At 41.6% G+C, this 22149-nt stretch overlaps 1 protein-coding gene across 4 annotated transcripts in view; it reads right to left on the bottom strand.

Annotated features, from left to right (window-relative positions):
- Positions 1–22149, bottom strand: part of pik3r3b (phosphoinositide-3-kinase, regulatory subunit 3b (gamma)) — a 293170-nt gene that overhangs the window by 4511 nt on the left and 266510 nt on the right. For 2 of the 4 annotated variants that reach the window (XM_049587072.1, XM_049587071.1), the window contains exons 8-9: positions 1399–1534; positions 356–454 (exon numbers count right to left, since the gene is read on the bottom strand). In XM_049587072.1, the coding sequence (XP_049443029.1) occupies positions 356–454; positions 1399–1534 (235 nt within the window). Of the gene's footprint in view, positions 1–355; positions 455–1398; positions 1535–5738; positions 5936–10678; positions 11178–22149 lie in introns of those variants that run through there. The other 2 variants (XM_049587073.1, XM_049587074.1) reach the window with 2 other exon arrangements.

The following is a 22149-nucleotide window of genomic DNA, read 5'->3' on the forward strand; positions in this document are numbered from 1 at the left end:
TACATATCGACACCATATTCAAACCTCTATAGTAAAACATGCTGAAAATGCATCCCAAAATAGATGGATTCTCCTTAATATTCACACTTTAGCAGCTTCTAGTTCAGGCTCAGTTCCCCCTCAAGCACTTTATTTCCAGGGCAGTGGGTGATTTGCTCCAATTTACCAGGATGCTGCGTGGGCAAAATGCTTCGCAACACATGATTTCCCTCAATCTGTAGTTAACTAGAGGGATGGCTGCATAAAAGTGGAGCAGAAGAAGTAATCTACCACTCCCCCAAGCCTCCATAAATCCCCTTGCGGTTTTAAACACACTCCATTCATGACTCCGATACAAACTTAACTAAAACTTTACCTCAGTGTGAGTGTGTAGTCGCCCTGCATCTTGGTGGAAGCATCCCGTACCAGGAAGGTCCCATCAGGCATGTCTCTGAGCTTATCATTCACCTCCTCCCTGAAGACAAAACAAAAAGAGAATAGAGTTGGTTGAGTGATTTGTGTACAGATGGTGTTCATTTGAAAGGTCTGCCTCCAATTATCAGTGGCAGGCGATGAGGGCTTTCCCCGCAGCCGCACACCTCAAAGTAAACAGTGCGTCAATTAAATGATATAGAGTGACTGGATGGACTGGTCCCAGCCAGCAGCATAACTGCTCTGGATGAGTGTGTGTGTGTGTTAAAGGTGGCAGACTGGCTGTCTGCACTGTAGGTGTGGTTATCATCTGAGTATGTGTGGATTGTGGCTGAGAGCTAACCTGCACTTAGGAAGGTAAGGCAGTGACAAACGCCTAAACACAACACTCATCACTTTTCAGATTTACACAAAGAAAAATACAGATTTTATGAAAAGGATCTCTGTTCCCAAGTTGATCAAAGCCGTTCTTTTATGTGCTGCTGATGCTGACACTTAAAAACAAGAAAATATTATCTTATATTTAAAGTACTTACTAAATACTACATTATGACTATGTACCTCCCCATCGTAAATACCATTTTGACATACTTTTCCATACAATAAGTATCTAAGGTAGAGCTCAACTTATACTAGATTTTTGAGACAAATGTCACTATTGATAAAATCAGTAACACTTAATATCAATAATTTCGAGTTAAAAATAATTCTTTGGATAATTACAGTTTTTCAAAAAGGATCTGTGATAACTGGGGCGTAACAGTGGTACAGTGGTTACCGCTGTCACCTCATAGCAAGCCTATTTAGGATTTTAACCCACTGGCCGGGTGGGGCTGTTCTGTGTGAAGTTTGCATGTTGCATGTTTTCTTAGCTTCGTCCCACGGTCCAAAGACACACAGGTTAGGTTAACTGATGACTTTGTATTGTCTGCAGGTGTGAACGTGAGTATGAATGGCTGTCTTAAGACACAAGTAAGTCTGTATTACCTGGATATGTCACCCCAGTACCACTCAGCCTCTTGCAGTGAGCCTCCTGCTCCTCCATCCTTGGTGCCATTGCTGCTGCCTCCCCCCACCCCGACTGATGAGGGCTGCTGCGGCTTTGCTGGCTTGGGAGGAAGAGCTAGAGGAGAGAAAAAGACAATATGTTACCATTAAAAAGAGTTGGTATACATACAACGTGTAACTGGGCCTCTTTTTGTGTTTTCTCCAGCTCTGCAGCAAAGTTCAACCATCCATGACTGCAGATGGAAAGGAAGCGAAGCATTGCTGCACTACTCAAGACACACACACCATTAAAAAGAGTATACATACAAGTTAACTGCCTGCCAGCTCTGCAGCAGAGATTTTAGGTCCATGACTGCAGATGGAAAGGAAGCGAAGCATTGCTGCACTACTCAAGTTAAAACTCTTCAGATAGTTCATTACTTTAGAAACTTTGCTTTGTGCGACCACATACACAGACAATTGCACCACAAAAAGATTTTTTTTTCCATTCATCCCCAAACATGCAGACATAATTCATATGCAAATTATAACACAGGAGCTGTATTTATATCTCCACACAAATGCAGCAATCTTCTATTGTACAGCAGATACTATTAGAAATCTGGCAGAAATTTGTATTTCAGCTTCTGGTTTTAACTCTGGATCATATTTATCACACACACACACACTCAGTAGTCTTAAAGCATAGTTAAAGTTACTGCCTGCCTGCAAGAGATTTTAGGTCCTGAGGAGGGAGAAGGAAGTTAGTTATGACTGCCAACACTCTTGTTTTCATAGAGTTTCCCTCGTCTTTGAACTCATCCTCCCACTGAGCTGCTGTAGGGAAACCTAATGTCAATCTTCTGGAGTTGTTATCACAGCAGATACTATTAGAAATCTGGCAGAAATTTGTATTTCAGCTTCTGGTTTTTTGTTGTTTTGTTACATTTAAATCACAGATTGCAACTTTAAGTTAGGATAATATCAACCAAAGCAGAGCTGAAGGTAAATCCAGCCTGAGTGAATGCTAACAGCCTAACAAACAGAAGCTCTTGTGTTTGCTGCCATCCTGTGTGCCAAACAGAGCTAGCTGGAATATGACCCACAATACCAAAACACACACACACACACACACACACACACACACACAAATGTATTGGAGCAGACCAAGGTTTACAAGTCTCCAGGCACATCTGGATACAGTTTAAGGAACAGCGGTGTAATTACTGGAGAGCTCCTACATCACAAATCAGTTTACACACACACACACACACACACACACACACACACACACACACACACAGAGGACTGATGTGGACGGTGTCCTTTAAAAGAGGGAAAGTCCGCTGATGAATGTACCCTGAAAAGCCACCGGAGGAGCGTTCTCCTTTAGCTGGAGCGTCCCGGAACATTCTGGCCTCACAAATTACCAGATGACACGCACACATGGTTGACAGAAACAGACGGGGGAATTCCCACAATGCACAGGGAGAGCTGAATACAGCTGGAGGAATGATGACCCTATATGATCTCCGTGTATGTGAAGTAACATGGTCATAACTCACTATCCTAAACGAATAATAACAAGTCAGTTCACTCAGGACCACTGGGTGAACTGAACTGAAATTTAAATCCCATTTTCCCTCTGTTTTAGCTCTGGTTTGGACATCAATGTGCAGCATTTACTGTATATATTCTGTTTGTATAACTTGTCAAAAAGCACTAAAAAATAGCTAATGCAAAGTGTGTTATTTTGTCACAACTGCACAGAAAATGTTTGGAGTCGTTTTTTGCTATTTAAATTCCCATACAAAGAAACTCCACTGTAGCTCATCCTCTTTGTTACCTGAGCACCTACACCTGCCATCCCATAATGAGTGTGATTTGACACTACAGGACACTGCGTGTTATGACTGAATTTACTGAAAGGGCTGTTAATATTGGTAACTGTAAACAGCCTCAGACCTTTTGCTTACTACATGCTGAGAAGACCTCATCAAAGAGGTTGGACCGCTAATAAAAAATAATGGCACACACACACACACACACACACACACACACACACACACACACACACACACACACACACACGGAGCAGATGGGTTTCAGTTCAGAGGAATGTAGTAACACAGTGGCAGCTCTTCTCCCTCTCCTGTTCTCTTTGTTCTCCTTCAACCCTGCTGTCCTTCTCACTTTTTCCTCTCTCTCTCTCCCTCTCTCTCCCTGTCCTTTTCCTCCCTCCTCTTTCGCGTCACCACGGCAGTCAGTTAGTCAGTCAGTTACTTCAGCCAAAGCTGTCATTTTGCAGCTGCACTGTTCCCCTCTGTCAGCACTTTATGGACTCTCTCTCTCACATACACATCCATGTGCACTTTCAAGGATAGACAGAGTGGAAATCCACTTCATGATAAATAAATACTTTTGCACAATTTAAACTTTTCAGAATAACAGAAGAAAAGTAACAGCAAAAAACTGTGCTCCAACTATTCTGACATAACTGAAACACACTGTACTCTGTATGTGTTTGTTTGCAGTGTGGCAGTATGTGGACAACACAAAGGACAGTATCATAGAGGACAAAAGGTGGGTCCCCAGGGCTGCAACTTATTGTTATTTTTATTAGCAATTACACAAATATTGTTTTGCTTACTAGATTAGTCAATAAAATGGTAAATAAATGTGCTGAAATTGTTTTTGAAAACCAAGAAATACGTAATTTACGATTATACAAAATTGCATATAACTATTAAATCCACACAGCCAAGAACCAGCACAACTATGAGAAACAACAAGACAATGAACAAGACCACAACACACACACACAACAAAGTCCTTTGTTGCAAAGGACCATTAGACACTTGAAGCATTAGAACCAGCAGTCAGTAACCCGTGCAGCATCTACGGAGCCAAACGCTCCAACACACTGTTGTGCAAAGTCTGCTTTTAACACCTGTCCCGCATAAAACAAGTCAAACTCATTAATGACAACGGTCCTAACAAAGAGGACAGAATCTAAAAATGTCATAAAATATGAAAACTATTCATATCACACAACTATACTGTTCTAAATCTTTAAGAGAAATCAGTCACAACTAAGGCATGAAATTCTACTAGAGAGCAGGAGAGACCGTGAACAAAGGCGACCATCAGCGCAGCCTCCCTCCCCTCCTTCCTCCCCCCTCCCCCTCAACAGACAAAGGAGCAGCGCTCAGCCACACACGTACACACACACACACACACACACGCAGCGATATCACTTGTCATCACACATGCAGGCAGGAACCCACAGCTCCCCCGAACAATGACTGTCAGCACGGACTGACACACACATGATAAACACTCACACTTGACAAACACAAAGCATCAATGCGAGCCTCGGTCATTTAAAACAGCAAGCTTTAAAAATCATGCCTGTGCACACAGCTGATCAGTGGCACAGCAGTGACTGCATGTTAACAAAGAGCTTTACTGCAACAAGAGTTTACACACACACACACACACACACACACACACACACACACACACATACACACAAACACACACACATACACATATACACACCAGAGAAATTACTGCACACGCTGCAAAACTCAAAGCATGTGGCATGAATTAAATGTTCCAAAGAAACCTGCTCCTCAATCTGTTCTGTTTCCACAAGTTTACATCTGGACAAAGTACGGAGCTGCAGGTGGTATGTGTGTGAGCATCTACAGTATGTGGGTGTGTTTCAGCGTCACGGCTCTGAAAGCACACACACGCACCTCTCACACATGGAGATGCTTTACAGTGCAAGACTCTTAGTTTTTCAATCTGAGTTCAGACTACTGCAATATTAGACATAGGCTACATTTGTCTATAAAATATCAGAAAATAGTGACAGTCACAATTTACAACAGGCAAATACAACATCTTGAAATTTCTATTTTTATCTGACCAACAGTCAAAAATACAAAACCATTAACATGAGAAGATATAAAACTGAGGAAAATCACAAATCATCACATTTAAGAGGCGAAAATTGGAGAGTGTTTGGCATTTTTGCTGAATATGTAACTTTCTGTGGATTAACTGATTGTTGCAGGACTATTTCTGAAAAACTGTACAAAAGCACACTAAGCAACAGACTGATGACACACACTGTGAAAGCTTTAGGCTATGTGTAGTCAGAGGAATCAAATAAGAAGGATCTGCAACAACATGCAAGGGGAGAAAAATAAGAAAAATTAAGAGTGGAACTCATAAACTATACAAATAAGTGTATACAGTTTGGAAAGGGAAAAGCGAAGCCCAAGAAAGACATTACTAGGAAAATGAACGAAAACACCAAATCCATCTCTTACCGTCCTCCAACATCACACTCTCCGTTAGCTGCATGCTGTCACTTGTCTCTCAGCTGTTTCCCACCTCCCTCCTTCTCTTTCTCTCCCTCTCTCTTTCTCTCTCTCTCTGGTGCTCTCTTTCTCTCTCCTCCTCCTCTACCTCTACCTCCTCCTCCGCCGCCACCTCCTCCTCCTGCTCTCTGCTCAGTCAGACTGAAGAAAAGCGCAGAGCGAGGCTGATCCTAAAAGACAGACGACGCGCTAACTAATCCCCGCATGGAGGCCCGCCCCCTCGGCCAATCAGGGGGCAGCATGGGGGGCGTGCCTGACCAGAGAAAGAAAGAAAGAAAGAAAGGAGGGGGGTGGAGTTATGCTGTGGTATATCAATTCCTTCTGGGACACCACACACTCATACACACAGCAGAGCTGCATTGAGCCCTAAATCAACAGGTCGTCCTATTGAGCACAGTGCAACTGGCAGCTGAATGTGTCTTTAAGAGACTCATTTATTCACTCATTCATGGTTTATTTCAGCCACGTCAGTCTATACTTTCAACACAAATCTGAAAACTAAATATACACTGTAATCTTATGTGTTATTACTTCTGAAAATAACAGCTGTTCTATTTATTTACTGATTTATAAAACAATCAATTAGTCCATAAAACATCACAAAATAGTGAAAGGTGCTCATCAAAATCCAAGATGCTCTCCCTAAATATCTGATTTTGTCATACTAGCAGTCCAGAACATTAAGATATTCAATTATCAATGATAAAAAAACAGAGAAAAGCAGCAAATCCTCACATTCAAGAAGCTGCAGCCAAACAATGTTTGGTATTATTGCCAACATGATTTTGCTACAAAATATGAGCACACAGCCTTGAAAACATTCAAACAATTGCCAGCCCACTAATATAAGTACTGCTAATTAAGTCCAATTATTTGAAGCCTGTGTTAAGTTGAATAACACTTCAACATTTTCTCTGAGAGCTCCACAATTTGACAAAAACATACTGAAATACATATCAGCTTTTATGTCATACTGATTTTAAATCTAAATTTCCCTCTATGATCATCGCTTGGCTATACATTGAAGCATCATTTCAACAGACGAATCTTAATGACAACCAAGCAAACTATGTGTGGATGAAGACTGTGATTCGGTTAAAGGAAGTGGACCTCAAGTTGGGGTTCTTTTGTCAAACAAATCTCCAGGATCAAGACTGAATTTTTTGATGCGTATTCTGCGATGCTTTTGGACGATATGATGTTTTGTTTATGTTCAGATTATGACCCTGATAAAAGCCTCTTATCGCTCAGTGACACATATGGACAGCAAACATTTTGTCTCTTATGGGCCACATGTCAATCCAATCCTGCAGATGATGATTACGTTCTGTATGTAAAGAGGCTTTGACATCTCTGCGGTGCATGAATGATGCCCCAGACGCACTCGGCTTCTGTCATTTATATCAGCAGCAGCAGGTCTATAATGCTGGTTTGGTATCTTTGGCTCTTTTTAAAAAGTGTTTTACTTTTTAAACTGCTCTTTCTACTTCCAAGGTAGCTGTTTGATGCACTTGAAATGTGTTTAAAATGTGAAAAATTAGTAAAACCACAACAGTAACCACCATGTCTGTCAAAAGGATTTCTTTGACCACTTCGATTTAATATAACTGAAATGTCTACTTCTCCAGTGTAATTTGCCTTCTGCTGGGGAGTGCACCCATGCGGAAAAATCTACTATAATCTGCTCCTGATTTTAGACCAGCGGAGGGCTGATAAATCACTGTATTAGCAATAACATTTATCAAATATACAGCACAACGTAGAAAATTATATTTACAAATATTTAAACTGGTGTTGTTGAACATGGTGACAAAATTATTACATCTGACACCAAATCATTGATTTGGACAACAGAATTTTGTAAAACATAACATGATGATAACATTTTTGACCATGTATCGCCCATAGTGAGCAATTAGTTGGTTACTTACTGCTTTAATTGTCAAAGTAACATTACTGGTGTATAATAATGCAGTAAAGTGAAGACAGCTTTGTAAAATCTGCCCTACATTAGCGCAGTGTCACAAAATCAAATGAAGACATGATATAAACTGCGATGAAGAGCCATATAAGAGCAAGTTTCAAGCTTCTGCAAGTTGGTTTGCATGCTGGGGAAATGTGAATAAAAACTACCTGGGACAGGGGAGAACTGGGAGGTCATGTGCAGCACATGGGATATGCTGTACTTTAGTGAAGATATGCAAAAAGCTCTGGTATGGTCCTTTACAATAATGTCCCAGTGATTTTCCATTGAAAGATGAGACTCATTGTGCACCCCATATCCACATATGCATGTGTACACACACACACATAAAGTTACCAGTGGAAGCGCAGGCTTTGCCCTCCCCCGGGGGGGGCAGTGGCACTCCACCTGTGCTAATCACCCCGCACACAAAGGCAAAACACACACACACACACACACACACACACACACACGGATACACACGCTATAACTGTCACTGAGGCTTTCACATTTCAATTCCAGTGTAATAAATATTCTAATGAACATCTGCGGGACGCTCGTCTTCTATTCTCCCAACGTCTCTTCACTTCTCTGCTCAGCCCTTTGTCATCCCTCCTTCCTTCTCTGCTGTTGTCTCACTTTTCCCTCTTCTTTCAGCCTCTCTGCCCCTTTCTCCTGTCCCTGTAGCTCTTTAGATTACATGTCAGTTATGTGAAGACAAAGGCACACATACACACTCTGCATACGTTTAGGAGCACACAAGCTGAGAGTCGGGTATATATGTGCTAAACAAAAAGATGCAGAGTGGATGACAGGGTGAGCTCATTCAAGCAAAAGAGGTGAGGCACACACACACACCAAAAAGACCTATACATAAGCATACTACACGCTGCAGGTATGAGCAGAGAAAGTCGATCTGCAGTATCAAGAAGCTTGAATCAATCCTGATTTTCCACGAGTCCAAAATGCATCTTTTTGTATTTATCAGTCTCTGCTGACTGCATTACTCACAGCATGGAATGAGCACAAATGCTTGCTACGCTGGGATAAGATAGCAGCACAGCACAAGATAGCAGAGTTTTGTTTTTATCATTACGCTTTTTTTAGCCTTGACAATGACCCCATATATGCTTAAATGAATGACTGGCTCTGGGTGCTATAAAACCCAAGGTCCGGCAGCAGTTAAGTGTGTGAATCACCAGCAAAGAGCCAGTGTGTTGCATTCACATCCCCGACGCATTGAGTTGAGGAGCACTGTCCATTCACTCTACTGTAGCGCTAACACAATGATTGTCAGATGGAGAGACAAAGAAGGAGCAAACGCCGGACAGGGAGAAAGAAAGAACGAGAATCAATTTCTCTCTCGTTCAGCCAGGAGGAAAAAAAGGAGGAGTTAACTTTAAATGAGCAGACAGAGGAAAGTGGAGCTATTGCACCAGTCCTCTTCAGTTGGACTTCAATGTACTTCTAATTTAAGAATCAATATTGCATTTCAGGATGAAAGAACTGACTAGAAAATGTAGCCATGCATGCAGCAGAAATTATTTTTCCTCCTACTTGCTGACACAAACTTCACTTCGGGTGAAAATACATCCTGAATATAGTTTAAATCACTGTGGTAGAAAGGTTATATACTTTCTTTGATAAAGCATCTTAACCTAAGGGGATTTTTTTGCATCATCGCTGCAACATGCCAAAGATAAGACATAATACTGCACTTTATGGTGGCTGCAGAATATAGTACATCTCAATAGATAAATGGGGGGAAAGAAAGGAGGAGAAAAGGGACAGAGCTACCGGGCAAAATGCATTCAACAGCGCCTCCTGGAAACAACACAACGTCCCACATCTGCGCCATGATCCATTCAGGGGAGAAAAGAGGGGGGTGGGAGTCAAATGACACAGGCACAATTGCCGAGGAATGAATGAATGAAGGAATGAATGAAAGAAACATATTCTATTCTGGGTGACAGTTGGGTAAAAAGGGGCACAAATACGCATACATGCGTGTCAGTGAATGATGTTATGATTATGAAATGCTCGGGACCTTTTATCCACGGTTTCGTTCATTATTCCGGTCCTTCTGTTCTCTGTGTCCCATCCCCCCTTTGCCGCTGTCGGCACCGGGCAGAGCTAATTTCGGGATGATTCGAAAGGAGCGGTATCTTCTAGACTTTGATTTTGGAGTGATAACAGATAAAAACGTGCAGGTACTTGCAAGAATGAGTTGCTGGCTTCAAGGATCACGTTTGTCTACAATGAACTGCACTGGGGCTTTTTGCAGTTTTAGTCCAAAATGATTCTGGGTGCGATGTCTGCCATTTTTGCCTTTCATTTATAATACCACATTAAATGGCCAGGGGAGGATTTCGGCTGCTTCTGTGTACAGACTATATGGGACTATTGTCTCCAGTATGAGTCTGCGAGTACAAGTCTGGAGAGCTGCAGTTACTGTGGTAAAGCATCAAATAAGCACAAACACGTACAAAGGAACATTTCTGCTACAATGGGTGCATCAGAGAGCAGGACACACAGAGCATAATGTGTTTATAGAGTTGTCATTGCGGCCAGAGATAGTTATCACAGCTGAATTTCAAGAAAAAACGCCGCTGAACGTTTTATTCAAGCTCAAGTTACCTGCTTGCCTCCAGAACAACAAAAAAGGTATAATGCTAAGCTAATGTCGAAACTATGGCAATAATGATTCACTGCCATAAACGTACAAATATCTCCGTACATGAGCAGACACACGTAAAATCCCTCGAGGAAGCCGACCCAAATGTCGTCGGGGGGGTGTGAGCAGCAGCTTTAAAACTTTCCACCAATTTGAACAGACACCAAACCCGACACCTCCTCTCCTCTCCTGCTAGCTCCAGCTTAACTTCCCATGTCCAATATTAGCTTCTGCTGTCACAGGCCTGCTTACCTGGCGGTTGGTCCATTTCCAGATAAAATATCAGCTCTGTGGAGTAGGGCATCATCACGTCCCTCCAGTCTCCTTCCTCGCCGGCTTTTTCCGCTGTCCAAACTGTATTATACATTGCTTCCGTGTGGCTTTACCTTACAATCTTTCTCCACAAAAAAGGGGGAAAAAAGCTTATAAAATGCGAACGGGTGACAAAAACAAACCGACGTTTTAAAAAACACTTGTTTGGATAAGCTAATCTATCTATCTACTTGGAAGTCTTCTATCTGAATTCCTGCTTCAGACTGGAATAAATAGACGAACTGTGTACAGCAAGCACCAGGCTGCAACTGCTCCCTCCGACATAATAATAGTGTTAATAACTTGGGGCTCTTCATGAAGGCCCTCTATATGTGTATATGTATATAAAAGCGTCCTCAAGACGGTGGGAAAGTAGATGCCAGCTCTACATTTCAGTCCCCTCTCCTTCTCCTCCGCTGGTGCCGTCGGCTTGCTAGCGTCATTTTAAGAAGAGCACTGACAAGAGGAGGCTGGCAGAGGCTGACAAGGGCTGGGACAAACCACTCTGCTGCGCTTTACAGGGGGGGAACTTAAGTTGCCTATCTGTGATACACCAAAACTAGGTAAAACAGGTCCTTGCCGTTATGGATATTAATAAACAGTCACTAAACATTACTCTTGTCTCATCCGAGGAGGAACTATCCCGCTCCTCCATTGTGCCATTTGTATATAATACTATGTCTCCCCCCCTGGTTAGCCTCTTACTTTCTCCGGCGCAAGCCTCTGTGCGCAAACTCAGAAGCTGAATTTCAAAGCCAATAGGGAAATTACTTCAGCCTCTGAAGAGCAACTTACAAATACTGTGGCTTTCCAGTGAGGTCCTCACCTTCCTACTGACTGTCTGTATGTCACCAGAAATACTGACTGCTGTTATGTCATTGGGATGTGATATAACAGGCTACATATGTGTGCATCCAAAGCTTGATACATCTTATTCTGATGTACCATAGAGCTCCATTGTTGTCCACAATCCACTGAACATATCAATGAGCCACACTACTGTACTGGGCGACAAGTTCCTTTATTACCACGAACATTCATTGAGTTTAATTAAACTCAGTCCCACATGCTACTAACACTCACTTGACAAAGCACTGAATGTGGATTCATCTGCAACTGAAAAGAATTCCCATCAAATGCATGATTTCCTCTTGTTTGAGAGATGTTTGCTAAAACCTACAGATTCAGACTCATATCAACTTCACATACACACAGCTGAGCTGATTTGGGAAAATACTTAAGTCGTGAAAAATGAAACTAGGCCTATCTATTTGTGAGATGTTAAAAAGGAACCAATGGGACTTGTTGGCAATAATGAAAAATAAAATAATGCAAGCCTCATGTATTTTAAAGTTGTCTTTGCATGGTAATGGAGTGGAGACTTCCCAAATGAATCTACTCTTTCAGCTGCATTAGCATGCAAAGTGACAACAATGGGGAAATACACAAATCAAGCAAGTTTCAAGTTAATTTTCATACTGTAGTGAAATGAATTCAAACAATGTCCGTCTGAAAGATAGGAAAAACACATTCAAAATTAAAATGACTACTGTGTGGTTTGGAAAATGGTCAGGAGCAATGTAAAGTAGAAAAACATTCAATGTGACGGACACTACAATGTCTCTAAGATTATAGATTGTGTCCTACAGACTGTAATGTTGACTTTACACACCCACGTCAGCCATAGTCTACCATGCTGTAGTGTCTCTTGGCACAACACTGAGCCCTTCCCTCGTTCAGAGCCAATCCTGTGACATATTTAATAAACTATTACATGATATTTATGCTATCTTACTTTAAAATGTACAAGAACCCTGTCCCAAAAACTAAACTATAAAATATACCCTCTTTGATCACAATGCCCCTTTCCGCTGCAGCAATGTGTTTGCAGCTATAGTTTGTTTGTTCAGTGGGCTTGTTTAACTCCAGTGGAGGGAAATGTGCCATTTTCAAGTGAACTAAGCCGCCTACAGTGAGGTAAGTACAGTTACAGTGAATGATATGAAAGCTTAAACATAAGCTTTGGGATGCTAGAGAGGTGCAAACCTGTATTTAGGAAGCCTATAATACAGAGATTGCTGCACACATACACATCAAAACACACCTGCTGAAATGGATATTATGGATTTACAGTATTGTGGTGTCAGGTCTGTTTAAGGACTTTAATTTATGGCTCCTTATTTTCAGATAATATATTTTTTAAAGCTGCTGTAATCAATATTTTTATATCAACAAAGGATCAAATGACTGTGTTTTATGGGAAATGGGTCCCTTGTAGTGACAAACGCAGAGAATTATTACCTGAGTGCAGTTCCCATCAGCTCTACAGAGCTTTATAGTTTCTTTCAGCTCATTGTTTTGGTTTTATAGCCTGCAGCTTCACTATTCAGGTTCACTCTCACCACTCTCATGGCATTGTTTTCGGCCACAGCAGGCAGAGTTTCAGCAAAAAAATTCTAGAACCTGATGCACTCTACCTGCTCAGCACCAAACAGCACACAGACACAGCTAGCATCTAGCCAGTGAAGAAAGTGAAACAGCTCCATTCAGTTCACTGGAACTTAGACCTGACCTAAAATCAGAATCAGATTCGGTCCAAATTATAGATTGTACAGATAACGGACATAGCTACAGTGATGTCACCCAATGGTTTGTGGACTCACATTTTGAAGCATCAACTTCGGCACTTTTTGGAGCCAGAAACGACCATATTTGGGTGATAGGCTGGTGCAGTGAGGGGTGGATCTGACTGAGAAGCTGAGTACACTATCGGCAGACAACATGTCACTCAAAGCAGTCCATCCTTAAATATGCATAACTTTAAGCATTAATAAAATGTAAATGGGTGAACTATACAAAATTTAACTCCTTGTATTGTTGTCACGAATGGAGAAATTAGCTATAAGAACCAAGAACGTTTTTTTGTACCAAGCTGTAAACATGTTTATTTCTGCTGTACAGTTGGGTATTTTAACAGGGGGGTCTATGGGGATTGACTGGGTTCTGGAGGTAGCCTCCAGTGACCGCTTAATGAATTGCAGTTTTTGGCACTTCTGTGTTGGCTTAATTTTTCAGCCAAATCATACTCAGTCTGCAATCTGGGCTGGGTCTTCTTCTATTGCCATAGGTCTCAAATTTTTGTATCAATATGTCCAATACTGGAGCAGACTCTCTTCCAGTTCTGACCCCATGGTGCACTATTTTTACAGGAGAAAAGGATTTTGGGGTGACTTTTCATGTATTGCTGCTCTTTTTGCCAGCACCGGCTTGTTAATTGGTGGTGGATTATGCTGCTTTCAGTGTTGGTGTTCTCTTTCTTTGTTTGTATCTATTGGAGTAGACTACATTTTAGATTCGGTCTAATTATCCTCTGGCCTTTAAGAGGGGTATCTCTGTTTCTTTAATTCATTTCTACATGTCAGGTTTGGATGGATTTCTCACAAGTCTGTTTTGGAAGAGTTAAAACCTTTATTTCCTAACTACAGAATCATATTCTGGTGTGTTCTATGTGCAAACATAACACTGGAATGACAATCAACAACTCCTTCCAAAAAATCTGGGCCTTTTTTTTTTTTTTTTGCTAAACTGGTTAAAAAAAAGCATATGACTCCATCATGCTGCCTCTATTCCCGTGCCAACAGCAGAAAGTAGAGCACTTAAAAAAAAGAAGAAGAAAAAAGAACGCAGAACACAGAGAACAATGGCATCATCATAATCAGCTGCCCCCAAAGTACACAGTGGAGACCCAGACTGGCCCAAACCCCCAGTCATCCACATGGTAATCTCCTGTTAACAGCCCAATATCAATACACTATCTTCAGATGGGGGCTGCCGCCACCAGTAATTACAGCTGCTCTGTCTATCTATCTGTCGGCCCAGTGTCCTACTTCAGGGAGCAACAATAAATGAAAGGTCTGCTCCCCAATCTGCCATCCATCCATTCTGTCCTCCCTCTACATCCACCGGCCCACACATCCATCCATCTATCCATCCCCTCCCTAAACTGGTCTGTCTCGTCTGTCCATCACAAGAGGAGGAGAGGAGGAGGACGGAGGATCGTCTTGCCCAAATAGGAAAAAAGGAAAAGAAAAAACAGAGGGGGGTTGCGGGAATGTTAGTGAATGAAATTTATTTAATGCAGCAAACACACACACACACACACACACACACACACACACATCATGATTGTGTGTGTTGTGTGTGTGGGTGGGTGGGTGGTTGTTTCACAGATGGCTCGTGCCGGACACACAGCCCAAAGCTCCTCTCTGTCAAGTGTGTCAAACAGGTTTAATTGCTGCTGCCGCTCTGCGTGTGTGTCTGTGTGTGTGTGTGAGTGTGCACGACTGGGCAGATGGATCCCTAACAATGACACAGGAACTGACTCTGCCCCTTGTCATACAAAAGAGAAAGAGAGAGGAAGAAGGAGGGGCAGGCGGGAAGAGGAGGAGGACGATGGGAACAGCAGTATTAATCTGCGCTGTCCCCGGCCATCAGCACACTGCTCCCCATTTAACCTTCCCAACAATAGAGCCGAGTGGCATCAAGTGGCCTATTTGCATAGCGTATGCATAATCACATATAGAGCACAGTCACATATGAATCGACCCCTCCCACGACTCCAAATAAAACTTCATAATCCAATCATGTGTGCTCCCATCCATGTGTTTTAGGTGCAATATGAATCTGTGCATTTTTAAAAAAAACAACTCCAGAATGCCAGAAATATAAATGTCACTAAAACTTATTCAGCTTGGTTGAGGTAGAGATGTTGGCAAAATGAAAAAGAAAAGTGCAATAATGGCTGGGAGGAAAAACTGGAATAAATGCTGATGTTGTGGAACCTGCTTCAGCTTTCTCTTTTGCATTTTCATACCGCTGTCACTGGTACGTGTCCCAGCTGTGCCAAACAGACTACAAAATATTAAGGGAAGGTGTGCCACACGGTACCACAAGTTCACTCATTAAAATAACATTAATGTTATTTTTATAAAGTGTGAGGCAGCAATGGTATGCAGTGATGAACCAGAGTTAGAGTTTTTTCCCTGCTTCCAGTTTTCCAGTTAGCTAAGCTAACCACGTCCTGACTCCAGCTCTGTACTTGTGCTGCATTTTAATTACCCAAGAGATTGGAAAACGGAGCTGGGAATGACCGATACCAGTTCTAGCTAGGTTAGTCATTGTTAGCAATTTTGTGCATATAAACCAAGCAGCAACCTCTGGAGCTGTAAAATTAGGTATTGTGAAAGTGCCAAAAACTGCAGTTCCTTGAACGGCCACTTGAAGCTGGCTCCAGAAGCAAGAAGACACCATGGATGTATTAAGAGAACTGGATACAGCATTGAACGCGGGACCCGTTTATTTCTATGAGAGCTGCTCAATGGTGCATGAAGCAAAAGTATAAAATTATGTATGTAAATTATGTATAAAATTGCCTGGATGATCCGGATGATTATCGGCACTACTTTTGCACTGTGCGGCCCATAAAGGTTGCGCACTTGAGACTTTCGACAGGTGAGCCAAAAAGGGCAAAGCTGTTTTGAATGATAGGCTGCCTGCAGATAGTGTCCTCTGCTTCTTAGTTAGATTCACCCCAAACTAGGGTCACTTCTAGCCCCAAAAAACCAAGATAGCGATGACCGAAATGCCAAACTCAAGGCTTCAAAGCAGGAATCCACAAAGCAATTGGTGATGTCACAGTAGCAACGTCCATTATTTTTTCCAGTTTGTGATACAAACACTTTGGCAACATGTCCACAGATAAAAGCTGGACAGTGCTGTGTGTGCTACTGTTTTAATGACACACAAATAAGACAGAAGTGCTCATAAACAGTATGTTACCATAGCTTATATCTTTCACTACTGTTAATGCAATGAGTAGCCATCTTGGATTTTGAGGTCGGGTTGGTGAGGTTCCTCTGGCTGTCCAAGTTGGACATCTGACTTCCTGCATTCCAGTTTAAAGTTCTGACTGGGAACTCACAAAGTCCGACTTCCCAGTGCAAATGAAACAGAATATTAACACACAGACACGTGGCTGATATCCATCTCATTATCTCAGTGTAAAAGCAAATCAGCATATTTCCAAAAATGTTGAACAATTCCTTTAAACTACCAGGCAGAATAATAAAGTCATCAGACAGTTGGAGCAGCAATAACATTATAGATAATTGGTTACAGGTTCACACATCAGTATTTTAGCACTCAGGAAGGCACCATTGTGTAGACGGAGTCCTTCTACTTTGGATACTTTATTACATTTTGCAGATAATACTCACTTTTGCTTAAGGAAAACATTAAATGTAGGTCTCTATGTATATTTACATTGTAGTTTTTATTTCTAAGTACTTCTTCCTGTTTGTGTGTGTGCGCAAGTGTGTGTGGAGAGAAGAAACTGCATGTGTGTATGAGAGAGAGCAGCCCAGGTGAGCTCCCGGGAATCAGGTGTTGAGTTTGCCATTTCTGTCACCATAGAGACCAAAACGTCCAGTGAGGCGCTAACAATGTCTCTTTTAAGGGGCTTTAAGCACAGACAAAGGCGCTGTCTGGAAGCTCATATCATATGCCACCTACTGAGTTAAATGCAGCAGGGAAACACAAATCCATGCACACATAATTTCTTTAATTATTAGGGCATGTAAGACCCAAAGTAACACACTCTTTAACCTCCTCAACGGGCCCCCTTAAAATAAATGGTTTTTCCACATTATGCAATATCACATAAACATCCTGCATATGCTTGTTCCAACACATCATTTGACAATATGGAGATATCCCTCATGCTGAGGGATATATTAAAACCCAAGACATATCAACTGAAATTTTTAAGATGTCCTGTGAATCATTTCATACACAGTGCCCCAAATCCAGCCTATCACTGTTCATTTCTCTGCAAATCTAACCATCCTTCCCAGAACATCAAGTTGTTTGAGGCTGAACAACGTTTGGCCATGAAGCATATGCATATTTGAACTCATAGATCCACCTGTTTGTCTATCAGGGTTTTGTCTGTCATGCCTCAGTCTAGCAGATTATATTAAGTTTATAAAAAGCAGACAGAGTTTCAGATAAAACCGATGTCTAAATATGTCCCTGGAGTTAGTCTCAGCCCCAAAACTTCAACCGCAGCTATCGCTCCTTCAGAACAAGTAGTTCAGTAAACTGTATGTAATCTGTGAGTTACAGTTTGCATGTGTGTGTGTGTGTCCGTGTGTGTGTGTGTGCACTTGCAGAGGGTTGTGCCTGTTTGAAGTTGTGCATTATCTATTTGTGTATGTGTGAAGCACATTAAGGTCACATGCCACCTGCGCCCCGAGCAACTGTCTCCAAAAACCACATCAGAACACAGTGTCATTCACTACAACCACAGAATATTATTCAACTCAAACACTCAGTTTTTTTAAGCAGCTATTGTACTTTGTGAAATGAGATAGAAAGCCAGACGCCACGAGGAGGCTGACACACGCTGACACGGCTGAATGGAGCCATCGTGACCCTCCAACACCTGTGAACCACCAGCTTATCTGCATTATTGTGTGTGTGTTTGGAGGGAAAATCGTATTGCTACATTATACAATGCTATTTAAGATGAGAGTATTCCTTCAACGTTTATGTATTTTCTGTTGCAACATGATGACACTCTAATGCACAAAGTCAGCTCCTTAAACAAATGGTTTTCCCAGTTTGGTGTGAAAAACTTCACTGGTGTGCAGAGAGCTCTGACCTCAACACCATCCAACATATGTGAGTGGAGTGAGGGTTGCTGAAGATGATTCATGACAATTGGTTTTGGAATGTTCAACTATCACATGTGGGTGTAATATCCAGGTGTCCACATACTTTTGACAGCGTTGTGTTCTTGGCATTTGTGTATATTAGCAACCTGTTTCATTAGCAGGTCGTCAAATACTGATGCTTTGTCATGCCTTTTGTCGTATGATTGCGACGTACAGGACACTCTTTAGCGTAGCTATATGATACGCAGCTGAAATACATTTAAATACAGGGTAAATGTTGTGAAACAGATGCGGTTAGGTTAAGGCAAATAAACTATTTGGTAAGGTTTAGAAAAAATATCACACTTTGGCTTAAAATAAGTACGTTTTTTCTGTAAAATGGCATAAATACGTCATATGAGTTATGTCAGTGTGCGACAAGCGTATGTAAATTGCGTAGCGTGACATAAAAATACTACTGACTTGTTAGTTCAACACAGGACGTAGGCATGTAAGCCACATAATGTTTCGTTAAAACAACACTGACTTTTTGTTTTCCACAGGACATAAACTGCAGTCTTCTATATGAAAGTCCAGCTTTGTTTGACCCATTCATGCTCCCTTACTCCTGCCCTGTGCAAACTTTTTCGGTCTTTACACCAGTTGCTCTCAGCGTCAAATTTTGCTGCAGATGTATTTACATTGGAGTTGAAAGCCTCACAGAGATACTAAAGGGTTCCTTTGCCGTCGAAATCACACGCCAAGGGGTGCAACGATGCGTTGGCCTTTGACAACTTGGGAATAAGAAGGGGCTGTCTGACAATAGCTCAACACACTGAAAGGTATCAAAAAAAGGTATAAAAAATATATATAAAAAAGTTGCAATCCGATGACCATTTGACAAATATACTGAGACACATGATGTAAATACTTGTGTAGCCACCCTTTGTGCACAAGAGAGAAGTTGTACCAAGTCATGTGATAAGAGGAGCATGTGTGGCAAGTACATAGGAGTATTATGTACATGAGGATATTTACTGATATTGCAACCCAATCACCAGAAATTTTTTGGCACTGTAAGTTTCTGCAAACCACAGATACATTGCATTTACACATTATTATGTAGTGGATATGTTAAAAAAATGTTGTGGTTAACATGTGGTTATGTTTATGCACATAAACCACTTGGTTATATTTGGGCAAAGATCATGTTTGCCTTAAAATACCCAGGTTTGGGGACACAAACCGTCAGGAAAAGCAGTGACATCTCTGCCAAAAAACATCCACTTACTGAGGCACTGTCCGTGCCAACAGATCGCTATAAAACACCCATGTCTGGATCCTAAAAAGCTGATGGAAACAAAACAATGACTCGTTCAAACACAACCTGTTTTGTTGTTCGTTGGTCTCAAACATTGGTCTGCTGCTTGGCAGGTGCCTGGCCAATAGGCCATCCACCATCCCAGCTCCCAATGACAAAGTTTGCTTATATACTACGTCACTTTGTAAACAATGATATGATACATATGAAACATGCAAATGTAATATATTTGTGGTTTGCAGAAACGTGCAATACCAACAATTTCTTCTTGTGACTGGGCTGGATATCGGCTCATATTGATTGCAGGCATGAAACCTGTGATATACAACCCTAGGCGTGGGTCTAACAAGAGTCTAATGTAGCAAGGCCACTTAGTTGAAATATGGAAATTACTGGATCTTGACACAAAGGGACTAAAAGCCAGGATATCTTGGCTTTTGCTGCTTTGACCATTCTTTTATTAATGTCCTAATTAATACAACATCACTGTAACGTCGCTTTAAGCAAAATACGTATGAAAGGCTTATTAATAACTCAGGACACATAATTTTGGAGCCTCATTTATTGTCTTCTCCGATGAAGAAATGGAAATAGAGGACTATCAGTAATATATTACTTGTTTCTATTTGACTTAAAGAAATTGAGTTTTTCTTCCACTGCTTGTGTCAACAAATAGACATATGTGCACTTTTCAGTCTTGTGTTGTATAGGTTTAATTGGTCCCCTGAGTGGGCATCTGTGTGTGTGTGTGTGTGTGTGTGTGTGTGCGTGCGCGCGCGTGCACATGCTGTAATAAAGCAGTGATTCAGAAAGAGACACAATAGTGTTGTATATCTCCCTGACACGTTCCCCGGTGTCAGGGAGTCACTACTGTACAATCTATCAGCCTCTGAGAATGTGGTTAAACCTTCTTTTTTTCTTTTAGAGGAAAAGCCTACAGATTGAACATTCACTGTCATGGGAGTAACAGAGGCAGCAGACTGAGGGAAGGATGGATGGGAGAAGGGGGAGCAGAAATCCTCATCTGCCCGGCTGCAGCACTAGACCGAAGCAAACGATACAAGAGAGACAGACAGAGGACGGCAATGGAACAGAGGAAGTGAGACAATGAGTTCCATTTGTCCTGAAGTTTTAGTGGGGACATGTTTGTCTCATGGAAATAACACTCCATAAATATATAAGTGTGTGTGGGGGGATGTTTGACTGTACAGTGCTGCTGATGAGGCTGCGGTTTGCTCACTGCCTGCTCTATTTCTGTGCTTATTATCCATGGCCCTCAGCGCTTTTCATATTTTGTCTGCCGCTGTAATAACTAGAGTGGAAAGTACAATTTAACTGTAGACACGAATAGGCTGCTAAACATAGACATCGGTGGAGTGGGGTCTGGGACAGCACACACACACACACTCACACATACAGAGACAGTTGCGTAATATGGTGCTGCACTTTTGTATATATTATGAATAAGCGTTTTTTGGAGGGACGCGCACAGTGTGTCACCCGCCTACATCACTGCTACAATTATCATTAAAATGCACAATGTGACTGAACAGTCACCTTTTTGTTCTCTTGTTGTTTCGCAACATTCGATTCTCTGTTGCTGTTAATATGGCATCATTAACACCGCAAGCCATAAAAACTCGGCCAGAGACACCAACTTTACAGACTCATGTTCTGCAGACAGTTTGCCTTTGATCAAAATCCCAAAGTTTCCAAAGATACCAAACATATCAGACTCAGTTTTGGGGGAAATGTGTAGAAAGTGATGCACAAAATGTCTAGAATATTAATATTTGATCCGATGGTGCAGCCATGGGGAGTGCTGGGTTTCAATAATAAACTTAACAAAAGTGTTGCAGACAGTTGGAGCTTGGGGTTGTTTATGGGCTGTGTGTGTCTGTGTGTGCTTTTGCTACCTTTATGAGGACCACTTTAAGTTTTCAAAATGTAAAGTTCTGCAAAGGGCTGTATGAGGGTTAAGAATTATATGAGTAGATTTGGGTCACGGACGAATGTCTTCTGTGCTGGTCCTCACATGTATAGAACTACATGTGTGAGTGTGCAACCTGCAATCATAGTGACAGTGGGAAGGAGCCACTGCAGTGAGCCATGCAGAGAGGCCATATTTTCTGTTGCTGTACATATGGCCACTGAAAGACTGTGGACGACACAAATGTTCAGTCCTGTGTGCTGACTGATGGTCATGCTTCAGAGGACTGGCATAAACCAGTAAATAAACTGGAAAATAAGAATCAGTCTTAAATCCTCAATTTGAAAAATGATTCAAGTTGGGCATTCTGAATTTAATACCACATTAAAACTAAAACAAAATAATATACCCCATGTACTTAAGCACACACTCCTTTATCAAAACCATG

The sequence above is a fragment of the Epinephelus fuscoguttatus genome, linkage group LG10 (genome assembly GCF_011397635.1).
Source record: "Epinephelus fuscoguttatus linkage group LG10, E.fuscoguttatus.final_Chr_v1".
NCBI lineage: Eukaryota > Metazoa > Chordata > Actinopteri > Perciformes > Serranidae > Epinephelus > Epinephelus fuscoguttatus.